This window comes from Podarcis filfolensis (genome assembly GCF_964270895.1).
Source record: "Podarcis filfolensis genome assembly, chromosome: 10".
In the NCBI taxonomy this organism is placed as follows: Eukaryota; Metazoa; Chordata; class Lepidosauria; order Squamata; family Lacertidae; genus Podarcis; species Podarcis filfolensis.
In genome coordinates, this window is record NC_139612.1 from 8,439,510 (window position 1) to 8,463,025 (window position 23,516).

The window sequence follows — 23,516 nt, forward strand, 5'->3', positions numbered from 1 at the left end:
CAATGCGGCTTCACTTCGCTGTTTGCGCAACGACCCACAGCGCCGCTACCCCCTCCGCGATCCGGAGCCCCTTACGGGGTCCCTTCAACGTTTTGGGGGCTGCTTCTGGCGCCCGCCGGGTCCCGAGACCACAGGCTTCTGCCACCTGTGGTTTTCCTGGATGGGTCTCCGCTTCGCCGTAGCGGACGACCCGTTTACAGCGGAGCTCCCTTCTCCTTACTCGGAGAAGGCAGCCATTACCGGTCGCGTGTTGGTATGCAATTAAATTCCACCTGAACATAGCCCTTAAATTGGTTTAATGTTTCATATTATTGTATTCATTTATTTATTTATTGTAACTGTGTGTATTTGCTAAGACCTTTCACCAAAAGCAATAAATACAACGGAGTACTGGAATGGATGAGGCACAATTCATTCTGTTTAAAGATTGTGTACATGTGCAGCAGAGGAAGACACGCCACATCTGAGAGAAGAGTAGCAAAGATTAATAAGCACTCTGATGAAAGCGGTAGAAGTAAAAAAAGAGATACAAGTCAAGTGGTTTAGCATGATTGCCTATACTTGACTTGAACTAAGAGATACTCATACATGGCTACACCTTTATCAAGCAGTCTTGCTCCAAAACACTGGAACATCAAGGAAGAGTTTAAAAATAGCTATGTGGTAGCCACTAGACGAGGATTTTGTCTCGGCAAATGGATTCGAAAACCACATTAAGGATTGAACATGGTTATATTGTCACAGAAAGCGTTACTGAAGCAATTTAGATGATGCTCCAAACCAGGGGTTTCTGATTCTGGTTTGAATGGAAAGCAGTAAAGCATAGTTTGCTAACTGGGACATCACAGCAGAATGTCAATATCAAGTCAGGAAATAGAAAGTGGAGTTGCATATAGTGGGGAGAGGTAGTATATGGCCCATCAGCTTGTTCCTGATCCATCATATCATGGTTTGGGCTACGAGATGGTCTGAACTGAGCTAGTGTATGTGTTGCTTTCTCCTCAGAACTTCAGGAAATTTTCTATACAGTCACTGATGTGAATGTGCAAAAGCCCAGCAAGATGGTGAATGTGTTACCTTTAAGCAGGCGTGGCTAACCTGTTCAACTCCCATCAGCCACACCTTGCACGGTCAACAGAGTTACAAGTTAGCCTCATCTGCCCTAAAGGGAAAAAATAAATTCGCTAATCCTTAAGAAATATAGTTTACCTTTATTGGATCATGAAAGTAAGTATGCATGACTACCGGTATATTAAATACACCATTCATGAGTATATTACAAGACCATTGTGGGCTCTTTTTGTGTGTGTGATAAACTGATTTTTAACCTCACGTGTTGAAACAGTTGTGGGACAGTTTTTGCTACTCAGGAAAGAAATATCTCGCTGCACATAATGAATGGACTGTACTCTTTACGTTCAGCTTTTTTTCAGTTACCAAGCTTTAAATGGAACACTTTCAGTTCAGTGATTTCTCCCCTCCACCCCTCTCATTCTTGTCATATATCACTGCCTTGTAAAATGTTCCTTTGGTTTGTGTGAGACTAATCTGGGCTCAATGGTTGCAAAATTTGCAAGATAGCAGCACTGTTTTCTGATTTGCGGAAATGGAGGCAAAGAATAGCCAATAGCTGGGTTCAGACACTGGGTTTTAGCATAATGTGAATCAACCGACTTTTGTGCTTCAATCTTCCCCTCTCCTTCTGACAGGAATTGTATATATTAACAACATAAACCTGATTTGGTTAAGCACAGTCATATTTGAACAGCATTTTGAATTTCAGTATCTCACTGTGTTTCTACAAGATACCTTTTTTTGGAGTCAAATGGATAAAATAGTCCCATAATAATTGGTATTGTGAAGGTAGAAGAAGGTACATGAGTCAGTTGTAAAACTGTTTGCTTCAGTTCTTTTCTAAAGCTTTAACAATTTTGCTAGAGTGCTGCTTGTGGTATCATTTTACCTTGAGCTGAGTTCGCAGTTGACTTACAAGTTGTGGAGAAAGCGGTTTCCTGGACACTTTCCTAAACTGCGTTAATGTGTTAAAAAATTGTTCTTGCTATTTTTGCATTGTAAAAGGTATGTAACAGGATCATGGCTCTGAAAAAGAAACTACTGTAACTGCTGAAAGGTGGTTTTGCACTGGGAACATTCATCCTATTTAACTGTGATTCAAAAGTCTGTCAAACCACTGAAAAGCCAACTTCATTAAGAATCAGTTTGCAAAAGATGCTCCTCCTATAAAGAGAGGAGGCATACTATGAAGGTTAAATAATTACAGAGTTAAGAAACTGAGAGGATGACAGCATCATTTTCACTGAGGAAGCACAGCGTTCACTTGTTTGGGTTTCATATCCAGCAGTTTGATGAGCTAAACAGAAAATCTAAATTATGAATGATACTGACATTTGGGATTTCCTCTTTCTCTTACCTGCTGTGACACAGTGACATCCAAAGAAATAGTTTAAGATTTCAGATTGAGGATTAAAAATTGCAGGCAGTAATTTTGAGCCAGATGTAATTCATAGGAGGAAAGGGACTAACAAGCACATATTACTGAAATGTCAATATGTAGTGAGTAGGAACATTTGAAAAAGGGAAAGAGTGGTGATTGTTCTGAAATACATTGATATATTAAATTTACCTTTTCACTCCTGTAAACGCATTTTAAAGGTCCACCTTTCAGCCTTTGTCTAATTTGCCTGGAGACCTTAGTCTTGTCTCCTCTTTTGTCCCAGTTCCAGTGTGTCTCTTGTTCCTGAATTGTGTTCTTAGCCTAGAATACTTAGTCTGTTCATTCCATCATGTGAAAGCATGGTTGCTTGTGGTACATACAGAACTGATACTTATAGGTGAGAGAGTGTCTCAAAAGCACCACTTCCTCAGAAGTATAGTGTTTATTGTGAGGGCTCCCTCTGGTGGTCTCTGCTACCAACTCTGAGAAATATAAGGTACTCAAGGAGCCATGGCTTGTCCACTGGAATCGTTTTCAATTTAAAGGTTGGAGCATCTGAGAGGAAGAAAAGCTTTTTTCTTTTAAGTGTCCTTAGTTGAGCAGGTAGCAGCTGTCTGCTTGCCAACTATGCTTGAAAATGAAGTTTAATCAGTTAGACTTTTGTCATAGTCAGGAACTGATAGTGATTTATTCCAGACATAATTGTGGCTTAGCATTATGTACACTATGCTGGAGTGCCCATATTTCCCTTTCCTGCTGCTCTGGTGTAGCTGCAAAGAGATTGGAAGTTCTTGTTTCTGCTTTCAGGCAACTCTGGTTAGTCTTGCACTGGGATGGAGGAGCTGTGGCCCTCCATGTGTTGCCACGGTGAAGGAAATTCAAATCCAATAATATCTGGAGGGCCACAGAGTTTCCCCATCCCTGCCTTAAACTATAGTTAAGATTAACCACTGCTTTTCTGAGTTCAGATATAATGAATAATTCTGGTTATCTTGAAACAGATGCAAACCCTGCCAATCTGCTCATGGCTGTGTCAGAGAAGAAGGGAGCATATGAGATAGGGACGATAGGGACGAATTCACTATGGTTTAAGATTTTGTCTAAACAATAGAGACCCTTTCTCGTGAAGAGGAGTCTAAATGGAAGCTTTGTCACAGTTTTCTTGTGGAAAGCACAGATAAATTGAATCTGCAATCAGACCCCTGCCCTGAAAGCAGGAGGAGAAGGACTAATGTAATAATAAGGAAAAAAACATGAGAAGAAAGAGGAATTGGCTCTGAGAGGCTTTGAAAGTACCAGCATCCTTTGGTATTTTATATGATGGTAAAATAGAAATGATTTGGCGATTCCAGAATATTTCAGCTATAGCAGAACAAAAGATCACAACCATTACATTTCTTTGGATCATAAAATCTTTGTGTGTTGATGAGATGGCATTTCATACAAATGAGGTACAGACTTAAAATGAAAGCTGGACTCTGCAGCATTTTGTTTGCTGGTGACTTCATCAAAACTTGAAAGATTTTGCAATTTGGAATCAAGAACTTGAATGCTTAAATAATTCTCACTGAAGCATTTCAGAGTGCTAGCATTTGTAGTAGTAATTTAGAAATCCATTTTGAAATTTGTCATGTCTAAGCATAAGATTTCGCCCCCCCCAAGTTTATAGCACTTGTTAAATTCAATCATTTTGAAATGTGTACTAAATAGACTGCTCAGCAGACCCACTAGTGACAAGCATTTTTATCGCCTGCAACAGCAACACATTTTGTTTGAATGCAGTATAGACACTGGAAGAATCTTTTGTCATCATCAAAGGCCCTACTTTGTGTTCCTCCTCTACAAGAGGTCCAGAGGGTGGCAACACGAGAACGGGGCCTTTTCTGCAGAGGCTCCCCACTTGTGGATTACTCTCCCCAGGGATGCTCATTTGGCACCTTCATTACATATCTTTAGGCATGAGGCAAAAACATTCCTCTTTTCCCAGGCTTTTGGCTGATTAAACTGTTTTTGTTTATTAGTATGGAATGTATTTTTATGTTTTTATATTGTAAACTGTCTTGTGATTCCCTGATGACTGGCAGTATAGAAATTATAATTTAACTTACAGGAGTTGTTGTTTACTTGTTTAGTTGTGTCCAACTCTTCATGATCCCATGGACCAGAGCATGCCAGGCACTCCTGTCTTCCACTGCCTCCCGCAGTTTGGTCCAACTCATGTTGGTAGCTTCGAGAACACTGTCCAACCATCTCGTCCTCTGTCGTCCCCTTCTCCTTGTGCCCTCCATCTTTCCCAACATCAGGGTCTTTTCCAGGGAGTCTTCTCTTCTCATGAGGTGGCCAAAGTATTGGAGCCTCAGCTTCAGGATCTGTCCTTCTTACAGGAGTGGAGAATAGCAATTAAGAGTTTTTAATTCTTAAATTTGTTATGAATTAACACTCTTAATTGGTGTCACATTCTCCATGGCAACATTCCATCCCTTTCTCATGTTCTTCTGTAGGAAGATCTCTCCAGTGTTGTCCCCAACTGGCCTCAAAGCAACAAGGATTTGTGAGTGTCAGGAGAACAGTGTTCCTAGGACATGTGTTGGAAATTTCAGAGCCTTTTAAGCGACAAGTTTCTGGAGTCTCCCGAGTCAAGCTGCCCAGCAAAGCACAGGACGTGTTCAGTTCCTTAGTGCCATTGTAAAAGAAAACATTGTAACTGCCCAAATGTAGAAACCTCATACAGTACTGTCCATAATGAAAACCCATATATGAAATCATTTTATCATTGACCAAATCTGGGGCAATGCTTTTTATTCTCTTTTATTTAACTTTTCAGGTATTACAGTGCCACCATTATGCAGATGTCCGGTGTTCAAGATGACCGGCTTGCAATTTGGCTTGCTGCAGTGACAGCATTCACTAATTTCATTTTCACTCTTGTTGGAGTCTGGCTTGTTGAGAAAGTGGGCCGGCGAAAACTCACCCTCGGAAGCTTAGCAGGTACAACTTTGTGTTAGTTCTCTTCATTATTGTGTGACATGTTGTTTCAGGCCAAGATGGACTGCGTTGAAGAAAGTTTATTGAGACAGGGAAATGCAGTAACGATGGCAGAAGGTTGCTCTTAAAGCTCCTTAAATTAACAAGCCAAGTTGGGGTCTGTAGGTTTTGGAAGTGGCAGGCCTAAGTTCAGTTGCTTGATCAGGTGTGGCATACTTGGGGTTCTTTTGGATGAGTTGCCTCTCTGCAGGTTTAGAATGAAAGGTAATAAGCATATATGCCCCCAAAAGCATGTGAACAATCAAATTATAAAATTGTAGAGTTGGAAGGGACACCAAGTGTCATCTAGTCCAATCCCCTGTGATGCAGGAGTTTAAACTACAGTGATACCTTGGTTTACAAACTTAATCTGTTCCGGAAGTCCGTTCTGAAACCAAAGCGTTCTGAAACCGAGGTGTGCTTTCCCATAGCAGCGGGAGGGACTCAATTTACAAATGGAACACACTCAACAGGAAGCGGAACGTGTTCTGCTTCCAAGACAAAGTTCAAAAACCAAAACACCTACTTCTGGGTTTGCAGCGTTCTTAATCCAAGTTGTTCATAAACTAAGCTGTTCTTAAACCAAGGTACCACTGTAGATCATACATGACAGATGGCTAAACACCTTCTGCTTAAAAACCTCTTGAGGTTACAGGTGAGTCCACCTGGAACTCCCTCCTGTGAGTCTGTCCCACTGTCAAACAGCTCTTAACTGTCAGAAAGTTTTTCCTGATGTTTAACAGGAATCTCCTTTCTTGTAACTTGGATCCATTGCTTCAGTTCCTAGCCTCGGGAGCAGGAATAGCAACCAGTAACAAGCAGTTATGAATCGAAGACCTGGGATAGCCCAGTTGTTAGAGAATGAGACTCTTAATTTCAGGCTTGTGGGTTTGAGCCCCACATTAGGCAAAAGATTTCTGCATTGCAGGGACTTGTGCTAGATGACCCTTCCAACTCTACAATTCTATGCTTCTATAAGTAACAATGTAGAATGGTAAGACTTCATAATAGCTAATCTTGATAACAGTGTTGCACAGTAAAATAATGTAACTCTCAGTCTTCTGTGCAAATTCTTAAGAGTTTCTAAATTAATTTGCCCATGTAAATAGTTTTTATCCAGCCTGGTTTGCATTGATAAGTGAACTAGCTATGGCGTGCTCATCTTTATTTAGTGTTCACTGTTGTATGCCTAGACCTGGTTCACACAACATGGTAAACCAAAGTTAGACTTCCCTAGACCATGTGAAAGGACAGGCACCCAGAGAAGAGCTCACAGCTGCTTTGCTGGTCTTTTTCATTCCTCCTGAACAAAGCCAAGGCTTGGCTTGTGTGTCTGCAGCAGTTTGTGGGTAAGCTCTCTCCTCAACCCCGAGCTGGAGCCAAGAACAAACCTTAGCTACAGCTTGTGATTCGTGAGGTGATAGCTGACCTGTGGAACCCAGTTTGGATGACACACTAAGCCAAATGTTGACCTGGTTCTGCATGGTGCAGCAGTAAAAGGGAGGAAGGAGGAAGAAAGGCTGTGAGCAGCTCTCCACGGCCTGCGCATCTACATGCTCTGGGTAAGCCATAGGTTTGCATTATATAAGCCAAAACAAATAAATACCAAATACAGCTTCTATTTAATCAGCTGTCTGCTTTTGATTTGATTGTGCTTTCTATGTTGAAATTCCAAGAGATACCTTGTTCTGTTTGCCCTAAACCACTGTAAGAGCTAGTAATGTAAAGCATTTTGGAAATAGTAATTTTCAGTAACAATGAGTAACTAACTTTTCTCAGCTGGTGACTGTTTTCAATTTCCAGTTGCTTTTTTTGAAACCCTGTATTAATTCAAGCATTTTTTAATAAAGAAGTCAGTCTGCTGTTTTTCTGAAAACGGGTTGTTGAAACTCCATCCTATTCAAACCTGTAGAGTACTGTAAGTTCTGCTGACAGATTTCAGTGAATACATCTTACTATAAAGAGACTGGATTTCAGACTGAATGTCGCAGATTTTTCAAGTGCTTCAACATGCTTCAGCACGTTTCAGAGATGAGAAGGAAGGGTCATTGCCCACCTGATCTAAATTTTCAATGCAGCTGAGAGGCAGAACTATCTTTTCCCTCAAAGTACCTAAACTTAGCAAGTGAGCTTCAAGAAGAAGCCAGTATATAGCATGCTGTTAATTCATGATTTAAAAAATCTAACATTTTTAACCGCTTATGAACACCTGCTACTTGGCTGGCTCTGACAAAGTGTTGTGTTCTCATTTTCGAGAGGGCCTCATTTGTCTCTTGTTTGGGGAGGCTTGAAGTTACAGGTAGTGTAGGACTTTGCAGCCATAAGGTTCCAACCTCCTTTCTTACATTGTAAGGATAAATCATTTCTTGCCTGGTCTATGCAACATCTTTTTCTTGTTTATAGATGCCTTAGAATGAATTTGGGCCTTCAGGAATGCAAATCTCTGAATAAATGTTGTCCTCTTAATGCTACTCGCCATGTTTTCCTCAGATAAACAAAATTCTGCACTCAGTATTTCTTAACAAAAGGACTATCTAAACACCTGTTTACTTCAGCCTCAGGTGTTATAAGGCAGATCGGATTGACAGATGCTAGAACTGGATGCTATTGTGACATTCACCTTTTTGTAGATATTCTATCTGAGCATGTGGATGAAGTGCCAACATATTGTGAGGAGTTTTTCATCAAAGTAGCAACCCGGTCCCATGTTCCTGGCCATTCTGTGTTATGTGATGTTCTTGAGCATTGCATATGTCAAGGAGTTAGGTGCCTAATATAAATACTTTATTTCAGTGGACAAAGTCAGCTCAACATTTTTAAATTGAACAAAATAGCAGTTTTCTTCTAAAGAAGCACATTTGTGTTAGTAAAATTCTTTTCTGAACTAAAGTGTTTTGTTTCTTCTTGTAGGCACTACAGTTGCACTTCTTATTTTAGCTTTGGGATTTTTGCTGTCAGCTCAGGTTTCACCACAAGTCACTCTTAATCCCGAAGGCCCTTCAGGTCAAAATTCTACCTGCACAAAATACAGGTAAGTTGCTGTGATTTCCTCATAAAAACCTCTGATGAGAATCCAATTTATTTTTTCTAGTGCAGACTTTTACTGGCCGAGGATTTTGTGTTCAAAACACATTAGGAATATTTCTGTTCCTTCCTTCATAGGGTTTGTACCTTTGCGGTTGAGGTGTGCCAATGAGAAATGTTTGTGGCTCATTGTATTTTGATTGCTATTAGTTATATTCAATTCAATTCAAAATCCTTTATTAGGCATAGCACACCACACATTATCAAACAAATATCATATACAGACTGTATAAAATACGGGCTCAGCGAACACAATTTATCCCAGTCCTATTCTTAACTCCAAAAAATAAATTGATGTACATAGATAATATATCTATTAGTTATATATCAGCAGAAGGTGTACTGACCTCTTTGGTAGTTGTCTGTCTTCAGTAAAAACACAGAAAGAACTCAGCTTGTGCAGAACTTACTCCATGCACCTTTCCTGTAGAGAATTCCTAAGCTGGTCCAGATTGCTTTCCTAGGGTTCAGGAAAATTAGTCTATTACTTAGGCTTATTACTTACTTACTTATTACTGGGGGCACTTCAGCCTTCCATTTATTTTATTTTTTGTTCCATTTCCTATTAGGCCCAAGTGGTCACGAACGATGGGGAGCTGTAGTCTACAACATCTGGAGGGCCACACATTCCCCAGTCCTGGTTTAAGCAAACACTTTGGCTTAGATCCAAAGAGCCCCTGGCACAAGACAGGGCAAGGCATGTTTACTCACAAGACTCATTCCCTGCAAGATCACCAAGCATGGAGATGCTCTCTGGGTTGGGGAGGATGCATCTTTCCCAGCGACAGGAGTGCCACTGGGTCCTGGGCGACCAGGCTGTGCCCTCCCCATCACCCCATGAGGTACCCATTGTTGTCCTTGTCTCCCTGGGAGGAAAGAAGGAAGATGGGAGTCCTCGTTCCCCAGCCAGGGTAGCTGCCTTCTTCCCCCAGTATTAACTCCCCATGTCACCTCCTTTTCCCCTCATCTCTCTCAGCCTGGTACTCCACATCTGAGTCTGACGATGCCTCGGGACTCATGACAGGGTAGTTTCTACATTGTGCAGTTTGTGCAAACTGCTACAGCACGATTGCTTGACGTGACTTCAGTTCTGTCGGCATATTATGCTTTTGCTCAACAATCTTCTGTGGTTCCACTGTTGGTATATAAAGCTCTTAATAGCTTAGGACCTGGTTACTTAAGGGACCCCCATTGCTCCATGTATGCCTATTTGATCACTTTGTTTGGGAGAACTTGTACTTTTACGATTTCCACATAATATTTGTTCCAAATTTCTGAGAAGTTGTTACTTTAATGTTCTCTGCTCTTGTGAGCCATTCTCACTGCATTGTTTTAGATGCTTGCTTCAAACTTTTCTTATCCGGGAAAATGATTTGATTACTTATTATTTGTTTTAAAGTGTTGTTGGTTGTTTATATTTGTTTTTAATTATGAAGGTTTTTAATATAGGCAGTGACTGATTTGTGCGAGGGTTATGTTCTAGACCTCCGCCCCTTTCTGTGACGTTTGTGGGTTACATCCAGGTTTGGCGTGGTTTGCGCATGTGAGATCATGCACATAAGATGCATCTGAAGTGGTCATGGCCTGTTTTCGTTTTACAGATTTTAGCCCTATGTTGGTTTGGAAAATTCTTTTGAAGAAGTGGTTTACAAATATTCTAAGTAAATAAGCATTTCTTTGTAAAGAGAAGTTGTCAGAGCAACAAAGGAAGAGGGCAGTATTATATTTTAAACTAAACATATTTATAGAAATACAATGGTTTTTTCTCTTCCTGATGAAAGACTGACTGAATTGCATTTGGCAATACAGGAGGCATAGATGACAAAATTGTAAATTAAAGGAATGCTTGTAGAAACTGATCTGAACTTGAGCTTATGTCTCACAAAGCTGATTCTTGCAATATTGCCAGCTCTCCTCTAAGGGATACATTACTTGGATGAAAGCATGATATTATACTGTATCTCAGCTTACATTTACAGCGTATCTGCCACCTATAAGCATATTGGAAACCAATAGCAGATGCCTGGAGTGTTGGAGATGAAGGAGCTGTGCAGAGTTGCTACTATATAACACTGGCTTGTTATTTCACAAGTCATACCTAAAAAGGTGAATTTTAATGAGTTCAGTTTGTGGGTGTAGACAATTGCTGAAGTAGGGGACAGTGATACCATTATGTTCATGGAGCTTCTGGTGTGATATTTCTCCTCCTTGTAAGGTTTTACAGCTGTCAAAAGCTTTGGATATCGCCCTGCAATTCCAGCTGACCATGTCTGTCTAATTTATAATTGCTGGAAATTTAGTCAAATGGGAACGGAAATTCCCATCTGCATAAAAAACTGCCAAAGAAATGCGGTTCCATGTATAGCTTTATAAACAAACTTCTGTCACAGAAGTTTCTCTAATGCCAGCGTAGCATAGCTTTCTCATTTGTGTGTTGATTGACCCTATCTCTCTTCTCCCAGTACATGATTTCTTTGCTATTACTAGAACAAGATTGAAGACGGAACTAACTCCAGATGATAAGAACAGAATTGCTTTCACAACTTAGGGAAAGCAATTTTAATGCACACATCTCTTTTCGTGGTAGGATGTTTGAAGGGCAAATAGCATACTGCAGAGAAATGTGTTAGAGATGCAAGTTAATATGGTAACTCCTCAATTTAAAACCTAGTTCACATAAAATGAAAAACAGGTTCTGGTTATGGTACAAATTAGTGGAGAAATGGAACCTGAGAATGTAGTTTATTGGTGGCATTGTGGAAATTACATCAGGGGTAAAAAACATGGTGTTCTTCAAATGTTTTGGACTACAATTCCCATCATGCCTGACCGTGCTGGCTGGGCTTATGGGAGCTGTACCCCAAACATCTGGAAGACTTTACATTGGCTACATCATCTAGCAATGGATGAGGTACACTTTCAGTCCAACAAATGAAGTTTAGAGCAGAAGAGAAACAGTTAGCGGTACTCAGATCATATTCAGGTGCGCTGGATGAAATTAAGGTTGGATTACGCTATTAGATTCTAATAGGTACGTTGAAAATACTTGACTTTTGTGTTTCTTTCGCTGCTGTGGATTGGCATGAATACATTTTAAGCAATTTCATTAGACGTTCAGATTGTGGATTATATCTGATTGTGCTGAATTGCCGTAAATTGCTTTGGGTGCCCACTGCCTAGGGGTGGAAAATTTGTGTACGTTCCTGATCACCTGTCTCAAAAGAGATATTATAGAGCTAGAAAAGGGCAGAAGGGGTTGGATGATAAAGGGGTAGAGCACTTTCCCTGTGATGAAATGTAAAAGCATTTGGAGCTCTTTTCTTCAGAAAAGAGTAATGTGGTATTGTTGACAGAATTGGGTGGAGCACTTCTTACTTTCATTGTAACTGTGAAATTGCATGCTCCACTGGCAGTCCTTTTATTTCAGCCTTCATTAAATAAAAGAACACCCAGTTACTTTATTGATGCAATAAAAGAGAACCAAAATATCTACCTTGTATTAGACTACAAACTCTGCAATTACTTTCGGGAGTTCAGGCAGTGGGTTTAAAATATTTTTAAAAAATCAATTATACTAAATAACAAAAAATCCCAAACTTTTAAACTTCTAAGGTGCCACATACTATCTTGCATATTTGTAATAGTTCTCAGTTAATTTAAGGTCAGTAGAATAAGCCGATTACCTTAATTACTATGGACATATTTGTGAATCTCTCATTCCAGATCCTTATTCCACACTGTAATACTTAATGGTTTGGAAATTAATCATAATTTGATAAAAGTCTAGGCAACCCTTTTGTTCAAAATAACTTTTACAAACTCAGTTTTCTTTCTTGTTAGATACCCATTTACCGTATTTTTCCCTGTATAAGACTAGGTTTTTTTCCTAAAAAATAATGTCAACAATTTGGGGGTGTCTTATACACAGATACATCTGCCCCATTTTCTTAAATCAGAATCCCCCCAAACAGAGGGTGTCTTATACATGGGGGCGTCTTATAGATGGAAAAATACGGCAATTTTTTTATGCATCCACTGTCTTAATAGAAACAGTGGAGATCTTAAATAGTATTTACTCTATTTAATACTCTGATAGTATTATGGTAATATTCCAAATAGGAGATCTTAAATGCTTGTCTTGCTACATGAAACTCTTTTACACTCTAATGGTATTATGGTAATATTCCAAATAGAATGAAGCCTTGTGTAATAATAAATATTGTTCCATATTTACATAATTGGTACACTTTTTCCATTACTACACTTTCAGTTTTGAGCAAGGACTGTTAGAGGAGCAGAAATGTACTTTATTGAGCCTGCTTTTTAAGGCACAAGGGTGCCCTAAGACATAGTAGATTAGCCCTAAGAAGCAGGGTGGGGGAAACAAATTGACTTAAAAAGATTTTTTTTAAAGCAGGCAGCGCATGCTCAACTATGAGACATGGTAGGGGATTCTAATTGTGTTAATTTACCATTTACTACTCAGTTTTGCAGCCTTTGTGGATCAGTTTAAAAATGTGAACTTCTGTATAGATATTTGTGTGTGTGTGTGTTTTCAACAAAATAGAAATCTAAATGTTCTGTTTTGTGTAACTTAGATCCAGACATTAAATGGGGCGGCATTCCTACATGCATTTTCCTCCAGACAAACGTCTTCTAGAGCCAGTTGTGTGTAGAGTTCATGTGAGGCAAAGATGACAATCTGTTGCCCCAGCACACACAATTTATGGAGATCACCAATGAATGAGTCATCTTCACAGAATTAACTTTGCAAATTAGTCATACCAATCTTCACTGCTGACTGAAATGAAAGTTTTGGTATAATAGATGCATGGTGTGTCGAAACAGCACATTGTTTGCTGCTGCAAGATTTAGTGATGGCCACCAGCTTGGATGGTTTTGATTAGGTCGATAGGGCTACTTAGCCACAATAGTTGTGTCCTGTGTCCACAGCTGGAGGTAGTATGCCTCTGAATACATTGTTGAGAATTACAGGTATGTCACTTCCTGTTTCCGGGGGTGGAAAATGGCTGATCCCACACGATCAGACCTCAGCTGTTCCGATAATTCAGGGCTGATATGGGGGTAATTAGCCCTGGCAGTCTCCCCAGGGCAGGGGAGGACTGTCTCAACGACCCACGGTCTGCCCCAGATTGCCGATGTGGCAGACGGCAGGGGCACTGGGTCACGGAGTTAGGGACGGCTGACACTCCTGCGACGCCACCCCATAGCCGGACGCATCTGTTTGGGAAAATATAAAGATTTGGAAAGAGATCCTCATCACGACGTTTGGAATGTGGAGGGGCTTGGTATGTAAAAAAACATTCTTTTATCCTTAACAACAACAGTCCGTAATGCATGCCAAGCCTCATTAAGAACTTAAATTGCTCTTCAGAAAGTGAGTTCAGATGGACCTTCATATATAATTGGGATCTACTCGCAGCCACTTCTCTTCTAAGACCGGAAATGTCTGTTAAAGACGAAAACAAAGGACAAAATGGCTTCTACCCACTACGTCTTTATTGAATATCTGAAATACTTCCCTGATTAAGAGAAACAGGAGCTAACTGATGGTTGGTTATAAAGACTGGAAACAATATTACATATACAACTGTTTGCAAAAAGATGTTTTTTTGATTACGAGCGAGAGAGAGGGCTAAATGGATGTCTGGCAGCCCCCCTCTAGGGCCCGGAGGGGGGATTGGGAGGATTCCAAAGGCCAGTTGCTAACTGTCTGATATATGGCTACATTGCAAACAGTCTGTTTAAGATAAATCAACAAGGAGGTTACAGAAGGAAATTTCTCTCTGTTTCTTTGATAACACCTGGACGGGAAAGATTAACGACCTGGGAGCTGCCAAAATAACAACTCTTAAAGAGCTGGACAGAACTTTGAAATTGGATGCAATTAAATGACACGGTGCGATGAAAAAACAGCTGAAGGAGTACAATATACGGACAAATCTGCAACTCCATAGAAAAAAAAAGTATCTGTTTTCTGACATGAATGAGGATCGTAGAACCAGAGTCAAAATGTGGAGGGGAAAAATCAGACATGGAATTATGAATAACATTGAAGATGATGAGAGGCAAGACTATGATGTTGAATGCGCTTCGAAATTCAGACCGTGGGAAGTCAAAACAAAATTTTTACAATTTGGAAGACAATTGGACCTTTTTTATTTTATTTTTTTATTTTTATTGGATTTGATTTGATATGTTAATTGGATGTTTTTATTGGAAAATTAATAAACGCTTTAAAAAAAGAGAGAGAGAGAGAATTACAGGTATGGAGTGTACCATTGCCCTTTTGGATTTCCTGTACGCATCTGATTGGCAACTCTGTAAATAGGATGTTGGACCAAATGAACACGTGACTTGACTGAGCAGGGGTGTTCTTCTATTCTTTAATGTAGCAACCAGCAGTGCTCCTTAAAAACTGGTCTGTACAGTGGTGCCTCGCAAGACGAAATTAATTCGTTCCGCAAGTTTTTTCTTCTTGCGAGTTTTTCGTCTTGCGAAGCATGGTTTCCCATAGGAATGCATTGAAAATCAATTAATGCGTTCCTATGGAGACTGCCTTCAGACCAGGTCCGGGGACAGTCTGTCCCCGGACCTCTTCTGAAGGCTGGCGGGGGGAGAAGGACTTTTCTCCCCACCGCCAGCCTTCAGAACAGCCTTCTGAAGGCTGGCGATGGGAAGAAAAGCCCTTCTCCCGCCGCCAGCCTTCAGAAGAGTTCCCCCAGGGCTGCCTAGGCTGCGGATAGCAGCCTGCTGCCCCACGCAAGAGGCGCTCTGCTTCAGAGCGCCCCTCGCGCGGGGCAGACATTTGCAGCTTGGGGAGCCCTGCAGGAGTTCCCCGCAGGGCTCTCCAAGCTGCGGATAGCAGCCTGCTGCCCCACACGAAGGGCGCTCTTAAGCAGAGCGCCCCTCATGCGGGGCAGACATTCGCAGCTTGGGGAGCCCTGCAGGAGTTCCCCGCAGGGCTCTCTGCTTAAGAGCGCCCCTCGTGTGGGGCAGCAGCTTCTATCCGCAGCCTAGGCAGCCCTGGGGGAACTCTTCTGAAGGCTGGCGGCGGGAGAAGGGCTTTTCTTCCCACCGCCAGCCTTCAGAACAGCCTTCTGAATGTTGGCGGTGGGGAGGAAAAACCCTCCTCCCACCGCAAGCCCCGGGAACAGAGGAGAAGTGCTGCGCGCCTTCTCCTCTGTTCCCGGACCTCCCATCGCAAGCCTTCAGGACAGGTCCAGGAACAGAGGAGAAGGCGCACTGCGCTTCCCCGCTGTCCCCGGAGATTTCCCTATGGGCTTTCGTCTTGCGAAGCAAGCCCATAGGGAAATTCGTCTTGTGAAGCCGCTAAAAAATCGGAAAACCCTTTCGTCTTGCGGGTTTTTCGTTTAGCGAGGCATTCGTCTTGCGGGGCACCACTGTATTCCATTGGTCTGCTCATCCATGGTCTAATCTGTACCAGCATTTAAGTGCCCTGGGAATTTAAAAGCCACACTTTACTCCTGTTAGTGCCCTTTAAAACACTTCTATGTTTTGTCACAATATAAGCCCCATGTAGCTGAAAAACAGAAGTTATGGTGGTTTCCAAGGAAAGCTCCGAAGAACCGAATCCCAGAATGAAGCACATGTGCCTCTTCCAACCATTTTCCACTGCTCTAATCAAAATGTAATTAAAATTCTATTGGAAAGCTCATGCTGTAGAGCTGAAGAATGACCTTATAATAAATCCTGAAATTGGCTAAGCAATAAAAGCTGTTCCCGGGTACTATCATTTAACCTTTCTTTAGCATGTTTCTCTCTCTATTAAATCTCCTAATTTAATTTAAAACCCTGGAGGGTAGCATCTCTCAACACAAAGAGTCCAGACATCTGTCATGTTAGTAATGAAATATGAAATATGAAATTAATTTTATTTTTAGGTCAGTCTCAACATGAAGAAAGGAGTAATTTTTTTAGTATGTAATAGAATGTTGACATTTTGCAGTGCCACACTCTTAATTTTTGATAGGTTAGGTGTCACAGGTTAGACAGGCAGCAAATGGATGATGGTGGTTGGTTGGTTGGTTTATACCCCTCCTTTTTCTGACACAGACTTAAGGTGGATTGCAGATAAAATAAGAACAGGGAAAAACAGGGGGGGAAATTAAATAATAATAATTGGTAGGCGCCCCTACCAAGTGTGCCTGTGGTGGTGGGCCTCTCACAAAGATCTCAAAACCCAAGCAGGGTTTGTATGAGAGAAAACAGACTTTCGGATAGTTTGGACCTAAGCCATATAACCAGCACTTTGAATTGTGGCTGGAAGAGGACTGTTAGTCAGGAGTTGTTAGGCTCCATATAGCCAGCCCCACTCAACAATCTGGCTGCAGCCAGCTGAAGTTTCTGAGCACTTTTCAAAGGCAGCCTGACACGGAGAGAGTTAATAATAATAATAATAATAATAATAATAATAATAATAATAATAATATCTTTATTGTCATTGCCCCCTCTCAGGGACAACGAAATTACTTGACTGCTCCATAAAAAACACTAATTAAAACAATACAGTATAGTACAGCAAGGAAGATTAGATGACTTTCAAAGTCCAGGCTTCCCATTCAGGGCCGAGATCGCTCTGGAGAAGAAGCTGTTCTTAAGACGGCTCGTTCTTGTCTTCATCGTCCTGTATCTCCGTCCCGACGGCAGGAGCTCGAAGAGACAGTGACCAGGATGCGATGGATCTTTTACTATGTCCAGTGCCTTCCTATGGCACCTTGTGGCATAAATCTGCTCTAAGGTGGACAGTGGGCAGCCAACAATGCTCTCTGCTGCCTTAACAACTCTGCACAACCCCATCCTGTCCTGGGTAGTACAGCTTCCGTACCACACACATAAGCCATAAGTGAGCACGCTCTCAATGGCACAGTGATAGAAGGCAAGCAGCAGTTTCTGCGGAAGATGGTTTTTCCTTAGAATTCTCAAAAAGTACAGTCTCTGCTGCACCTTCTTCACAAGCCCCCTTGTGTTGACACTCCAGGACAGATCCTCTTGTAATTCAATGCCCAAAAATCTGAACGTTGTTACCCTCGTTGTTACCCTATTAGATGAGGTATGCTTGATATCACCAATGTGCATTGGAAAACAAAAGGTTTAAAATAAATAGTATAAGGGGGAAAACACTGACCTTGAGATACAGTGGTACCTCGGGTTACATACGCTTCAGGTTACATACGCTTCAAGTTACAGACTCCACTAACCCAGAAATAGTGCTTCAGGTTAAGAACTTTGCTTCAGGATAAGAACAGAAATTGTGCTCCGGCAGCGTGGCAGCAGCGGGAGGCCCCATTAGCTAAAGTGGTGCTTCAGGTTAAGAACAGTTTCAGGTTAAGAACAGACCTCCGGAACGAATTAAGTACTTAACCCGAGGTACCACTGTAATTTAGATCCGAGAACACTAAGCAGTAATAGTAACACTTTCCTTAAAAGTTAGTGTCAAATCACACATCTGGTATGTATATTATTTTATGTAATCTTGACATAATAGAACAAACATAAGGAAAATTTTGAAAAATTTAAAGCGCTGGCAGCCCTACCAAGGGAAAGGTTTGTATGAGAAATTATAGTGCTTCCCTTACGAAAGAATGAATTGCAACATCGGGAATCTTGCAATTCAATGGGAAATGATTTCCTCCCATATATCTTTAAATTCTGATGCATTTTATATTTAAACCCACCACATACATGTAATAAGATTCCAGTTTCAATACTATATGTATGTTGTTCCATTAAAATACCCAGAACAGTATAATTCACTATCACAACCATATAATAATAATAATAATAAACCTTTCCCCCCTAAAATATTTATCCCTGTTGATATCTGTCTTTGAATGACATTGACTTTATGTGCTGTTGTTTTAAACTGCTTTTATATTTATCATTGTTTTATAAAATTATTTTTATATTCAGTTTTCTACAACTTTTTAATATATCCAACTGTTTTGTTTTTTTATGTCCTTACATTACAAATTGCTCTGGGATGCCTCATGGGAAGCTATTCATAAATGAAATAAATTATCATATAAAACACGACAGATAAAAAGCAATCTCTGAAAGCAATAAAATACAACTAACACTTAAGAACAAAGCAAATCAGAAATCTAGGAGCAGCGAAAGTGAACAATGATAAATTCAAACTAGGGAAGGAATTCAATGTAGTGCTGCGACGATTTCTGTGTTAACATTTCTACTTGCCTTATGGAAGTCGGATGTGGAAGTTGGAACGGGGAACGGAGCAGAGCAGGGATGGGAAACCCATGGGTCTGCAGATGCTGCTGGATTACAACTCCCAACAGGGCCAGTGGTCAAGGATGATGGAACTTGTAGTCTAATAAGAGCTTGATGGCCACAGTTTCCCTGTCCCTGGAAGAGCTTTATTTCAGGGTATTGTAACTGGAACACTAAAAAGGAGCACCCTACCCAGCAACATTTTGTTCTACTTCCCCCTTGTATTATATAATAAAAATGCAATACAGCAACCTATTATTAACACAAGGGACGCTTTTAATAATAATAATAATAATAATAATAATAATAATAATAATAATTTATTTATACCCCGCCCACTCTGGGCGGCTTCCAAAAAAATATTAAAATACTGTAATACATCAAACATTAAAAGCTTCCCTAAACAGGGCTGCCTTCAGATGTCTTCTAAAAGTCTGGTAGTTGTTCTCTTTGACATCTGGTGGGAGGGCGTTCCACAGGGAAGGTGCCACTACCGAGAAGGCCCTCTGCCTGGTTCCCTGTAACTTGGCTTCTCGCAGTGAGCAACCGCCAGAAGGCTCTCGGCGCTGGACCTCAGTGTCCGGGTAGAACGATGGGGGTGGAGACGCTCCTTCAGATATACTGGACTGAGGCCGTTTAGGGCTTTAAAGGTCAGCATCAACACTTTGAATTGTGCTCGGAAACGTACTGGGAGCCAATGTAGGTCTTTCAAGACCGGTGGTATATGGTCTCGGCGGCCGCTCCCAGTCACCAGTCTGGCTGCCGCGTTCTGGATTAGTTGTAGTTTCCGGGTCACCTTCAAAGCGCATTGTAGTAGTCCAAGCAGGAGATAACCAGAGCATGCACGACTCTGGCGAGGCAGTCCGCAGGCAGATAGGGTCTCAGCCTGTGTACCAGATGGAGCTGGTAGACAGCTGCCCTGGACACGGATTTGACCTGTGCCTCCATGGACAGCTGTGAGTCCAAAATGACTCCTAGGCTGCACACCTTATATGTATGAGCAGTATTTGACATGGACATGATACCCATCTTATTTAGACACTTCGCTAAACCTGATATCAAACCCTAATATAAGGAGTAAGGAGATTTTTATGCAAAGGGGATCACTTTCTTTTTCAGACTGGGCTCTGTGGGCTCCACATTGTGTGCTGGTTTGTCTTTTTAATTATCTCAGGCCCCTTTTTCTTCCTTGGCATTTGGAGTGGGGTGTTGTTTCTGCAGGCAGCACTCTCAGCAGTGGTTTTGCTGGGCTCAGAAGGTAAAAGACCTTGTGATATTGGTTCCAGGTTATGATACGAAGGCATTAGAAGCTACCACCTTGCAGAAGCTGAGCAGGTCTCAGTGTGGTTACCTGGGAACCACTGAATGCTACCTTGGTTTCCATGATGGAAAAAAGGCAGGATATAAATGTAATTTTTTTAAAAGTACATTTTCCAAAGGCCACTTTCAGTCTTGTAATGCAGTTTGCAACTAGGTACAGTGGTGCCTCGCAAGACGAATGCCTCGCAAGACGAAAAACCCGCTAGATGAAAGGGTTTTCCATTTTTCGATGCGCTTCGCAAGACGAATTTCCCTATGGGCTTGCTTCGCAAGACGAAAACGTCTTGCGAGTCTTGCGATTTTTTTCGCTCCCCCCCCCCTTTTTCTAAGCTGCTAAGCCGCTAATAGCCTTTTAGCCGCTCAGCCGCTAAGCCTTTAACAGCCGCTAAACCGCTAATAGCGCTAATCTGCTAAGCCGCTAATAGGGTTGCTTCGCAAGACGAAAAAACCGCTAGACGAAGAGACTCGCGGAACGGATTATTTTCGTCTTGCGAGGCACCACTGTACATGGGAAATAGCCCTGGAATAGATCGACTGTGCAGCATTTCAGTACTAGTTCTAACAGCGAAAGAATGTGAGCTACAGCTGTGACAATTTCCCTCTCTGTAGAGGACAAATCTAAGCCTGATTTCTATGTAGCAGACCGACAGTTCGATCTTTCACCTTGCTTTCCTCCATAACAACAGCCTGTCGGGGGATTACTACCCATACCCTTGTATAAGCACACAGAATATTTAGTGTTTAAGGAAGAGTCTTCAGGCATTTCAATTTATTTTGTTTACTTAATAGAACTTAATCAAGAATTCCAGAAGATACCTGAGATTAATAGCATACAGAACAAATCTAAAATATTGGTTGATGGATTGCTGAGAAACCCTTAATTACCTGAATCAGCAAGGATACAATTGGGCAGCAAGCAAAAGATGATATAAAATGAGAGGGTGGTAGAAGATGTTCAAAGAAAGACATGTTTATACCCAGTTATTAGTTACCAAAGAAAAACAGCTCCATTCCACGATATATCCAACTTAATGAAAGGTTGATATACCCAATATACCCAAAACACACTTCTGCAACAATCTTGATTAAGCAAGAGAATTTTAGCAATATCTAATGGAACTACATCAAATACCAACAATTACTTTTTTTAAAAAAGGCATGTCTAAAAAAACCCTCCATGGTCATAGACATATTATCAAAATCTAAATTATACAAAAGTGTGTTTGGCTCCCATCTAAGGGTACTAAAAGTATCAATGTTAAAAATAACATTTGATGTAAATATCACTTGTTTAACTAATCTGTAAAGGTGGGTTGAATGAATCAGGCCAATCCAACGTTTTCTTTTTGTACCAGGGGACAGGCGTATTGTTGCTAAATAGGGCAGGTAGAGTAGCAGTTGTTTGAACGTTTGTTGATATCAACTAGATCTGCACCTGCAGCGGCTCCACTCATGCCCTGGACTTCAAGGCTGTATGGTGCACAGTTCTAGCCTGTCTCTGAAGTACATTACAAGAATAGAAATATGTATTTTATTCCCATTTTGACAGATCTAATTGTGCTGCATTGGGGTACAGAAAATTAGCCATAGGGCCTGTCTCTGGCACCAGCAAAAATGGGTGCTTTGCAACATAGCACACTGTCTGTATCGCTGCAGGAAGTGGCTGACCGGACAACACGTCCGATCTCCTGCACATTACCCCAGTAGTTGGAATATATTTTCCTCTTCCTTCCCTGCTGTGTGTTGCTGGGTGAGAATCCTCATTTATTGAAATGTGTGACATCTTTAAAGCTGTGGACCTGCTACTTGTAGCTTAGCCTTTTGCAAGGAGATCCCTCTCTCGTTTGTCAAGAGAAACGAAACTTCCATAAATACTCCGTACACCAAGGAATACAAGATGTTCTGGATCTGAAGCACTTCTGCTCTTCTTGAAACTTAATTGTAAGCTGTATTGAGGTTTTAAGTATTTTGAAAGCTTTTCCTTTGACAGGATTCATACTCCTGAAAGTATGATGAAATTTTTGTTGTGTTTCTTTTTATGCAACTCTGATTACATGAGCAACTAGGTGTAAGGTAAGTTATTTTTGCAGGTTGCAATATTGTGTAGAAACAGTTAAATTAAACGTTGTGCTTTTGGTTGATGCTGAGTTAGTCTGCTGCTTAAAATAAAATAAAATAAAATGGTATAATATAGGTAGTGACTGGTTATTTTACTAAGCAGTTGGCTGTTTGCTTTATAGATAATGAGAGGCAGCTACTTTGAGACAGTTCATAACATTTCAGAGTAGTTCTAGCAGTATCCAGTCAAGGGGGAGGGAAGATTTTCCTTAAGACCGTTGTGTATAAATTAAGGTTACCAGATTTTTTTCAATGAATCTGGGGACACTTTTCAACTTCAATGGCTTTTGTATGGGGACTGATTTGTAAATCTGGGGACTGTCCCTGGGAAATGGGTACATCTGGTAACCTTAGTATAAATGGCCTCTCCCCGCTACTGCATTCTTGATCATGCTGGCCTCCACCGCAGTTCAGGATGGGAGGACTATTGAGAAGGAAATGGCTGCAGCAACGCACACAGGCCATACCTGAGCAGAATAGCAGTGTCATAGCCAGTGTACACCTGGGACACTGTGCATTTACTGCACTGAGTTATAAACAGTTGGATTTCCTGAGCTTAGGGAGGAGGAGAGCAGAAACTGAACAGGCAAGCGTCTCGTAAGTGTAAGTGAACAAAAGTGTGGTTGTTCCATAGTGTGTGTGCCCACTCTTTGAGAGGACCAGTTTTGTGATAAATGATTGTGTATTTAGCATCACCTGAACTAAGGCCTGTTCATAAAGTAAAGGTAAAGGGACCCCTGACCATTAGGTCCAGTTTTGGACGACTCTGGGGTTGCGGTGCTCATCTTGCTTTACTGGCCGAGGGAGCCGTCGTACAGCTTCCGGGTCATGTGGCCAGCATGACTAAGCCGCTTCTGGCGAACCAGAGCAGCGCACGGAAATGCCGTTTACCTTCCCGCCAGAGTGGTACCTATTTATCTACTTGCACTGCATGCTTTTGAACTGCTAGGTTGACAGGAGCAGGGACCGAGCAACAGGAGCTCACCCCGTTGTGGGGATTTGAACCGCCGACCTTCTGATCGGCAAGCCCAAGAGGCTCAGTGGTTTAGACCACAGCACCACCCACATCCTGTTCATAGGTCCCTATAAATTCAGTGCTGTGATTCCTACTTGCCACAATAAAACTACCCAATTTTTACGTGGTCTCCTTAGAAGAACAAAATAATACATCTCCTTAATCAGACAAAGGCCCTGTCTAGCCTCGGATCCAGTTTAAAGTGGCCTAGCAGAAGCTCACAAGAGA

The 23,516-nt window shown here is 41.3% G+C and overlaps 1 protein-coding gene across 2 annotated transcripts in view; it reads left to right on the forward strand.

The window, feature by feature from the left end:
* Positions 1 to 23,516, forward strand: part of SLC2A13 (solute carrier family 2 member 13) — a 111,481-nt gene that overhangs the window by 59,397 nt on the left and 28,568 nt on the right. For both annotated transcript variants that reach the window (XM_083575176.1, XM_083575177.1), the window contains exons 5-6: positions 5,280 to 5,443; positions 8,390 to 8,510. In XM_083575176.1, coding sequence (XP_083431302.1) covers positions 5,280 to 5,443; positions 8,390 to 8,510 — 285 coding nt within the window. The remainder of the gene's footprint in view (positions 1 to 5,279; positions 5,444 to 8,389; positions 8,511 to 23,516) is intronic.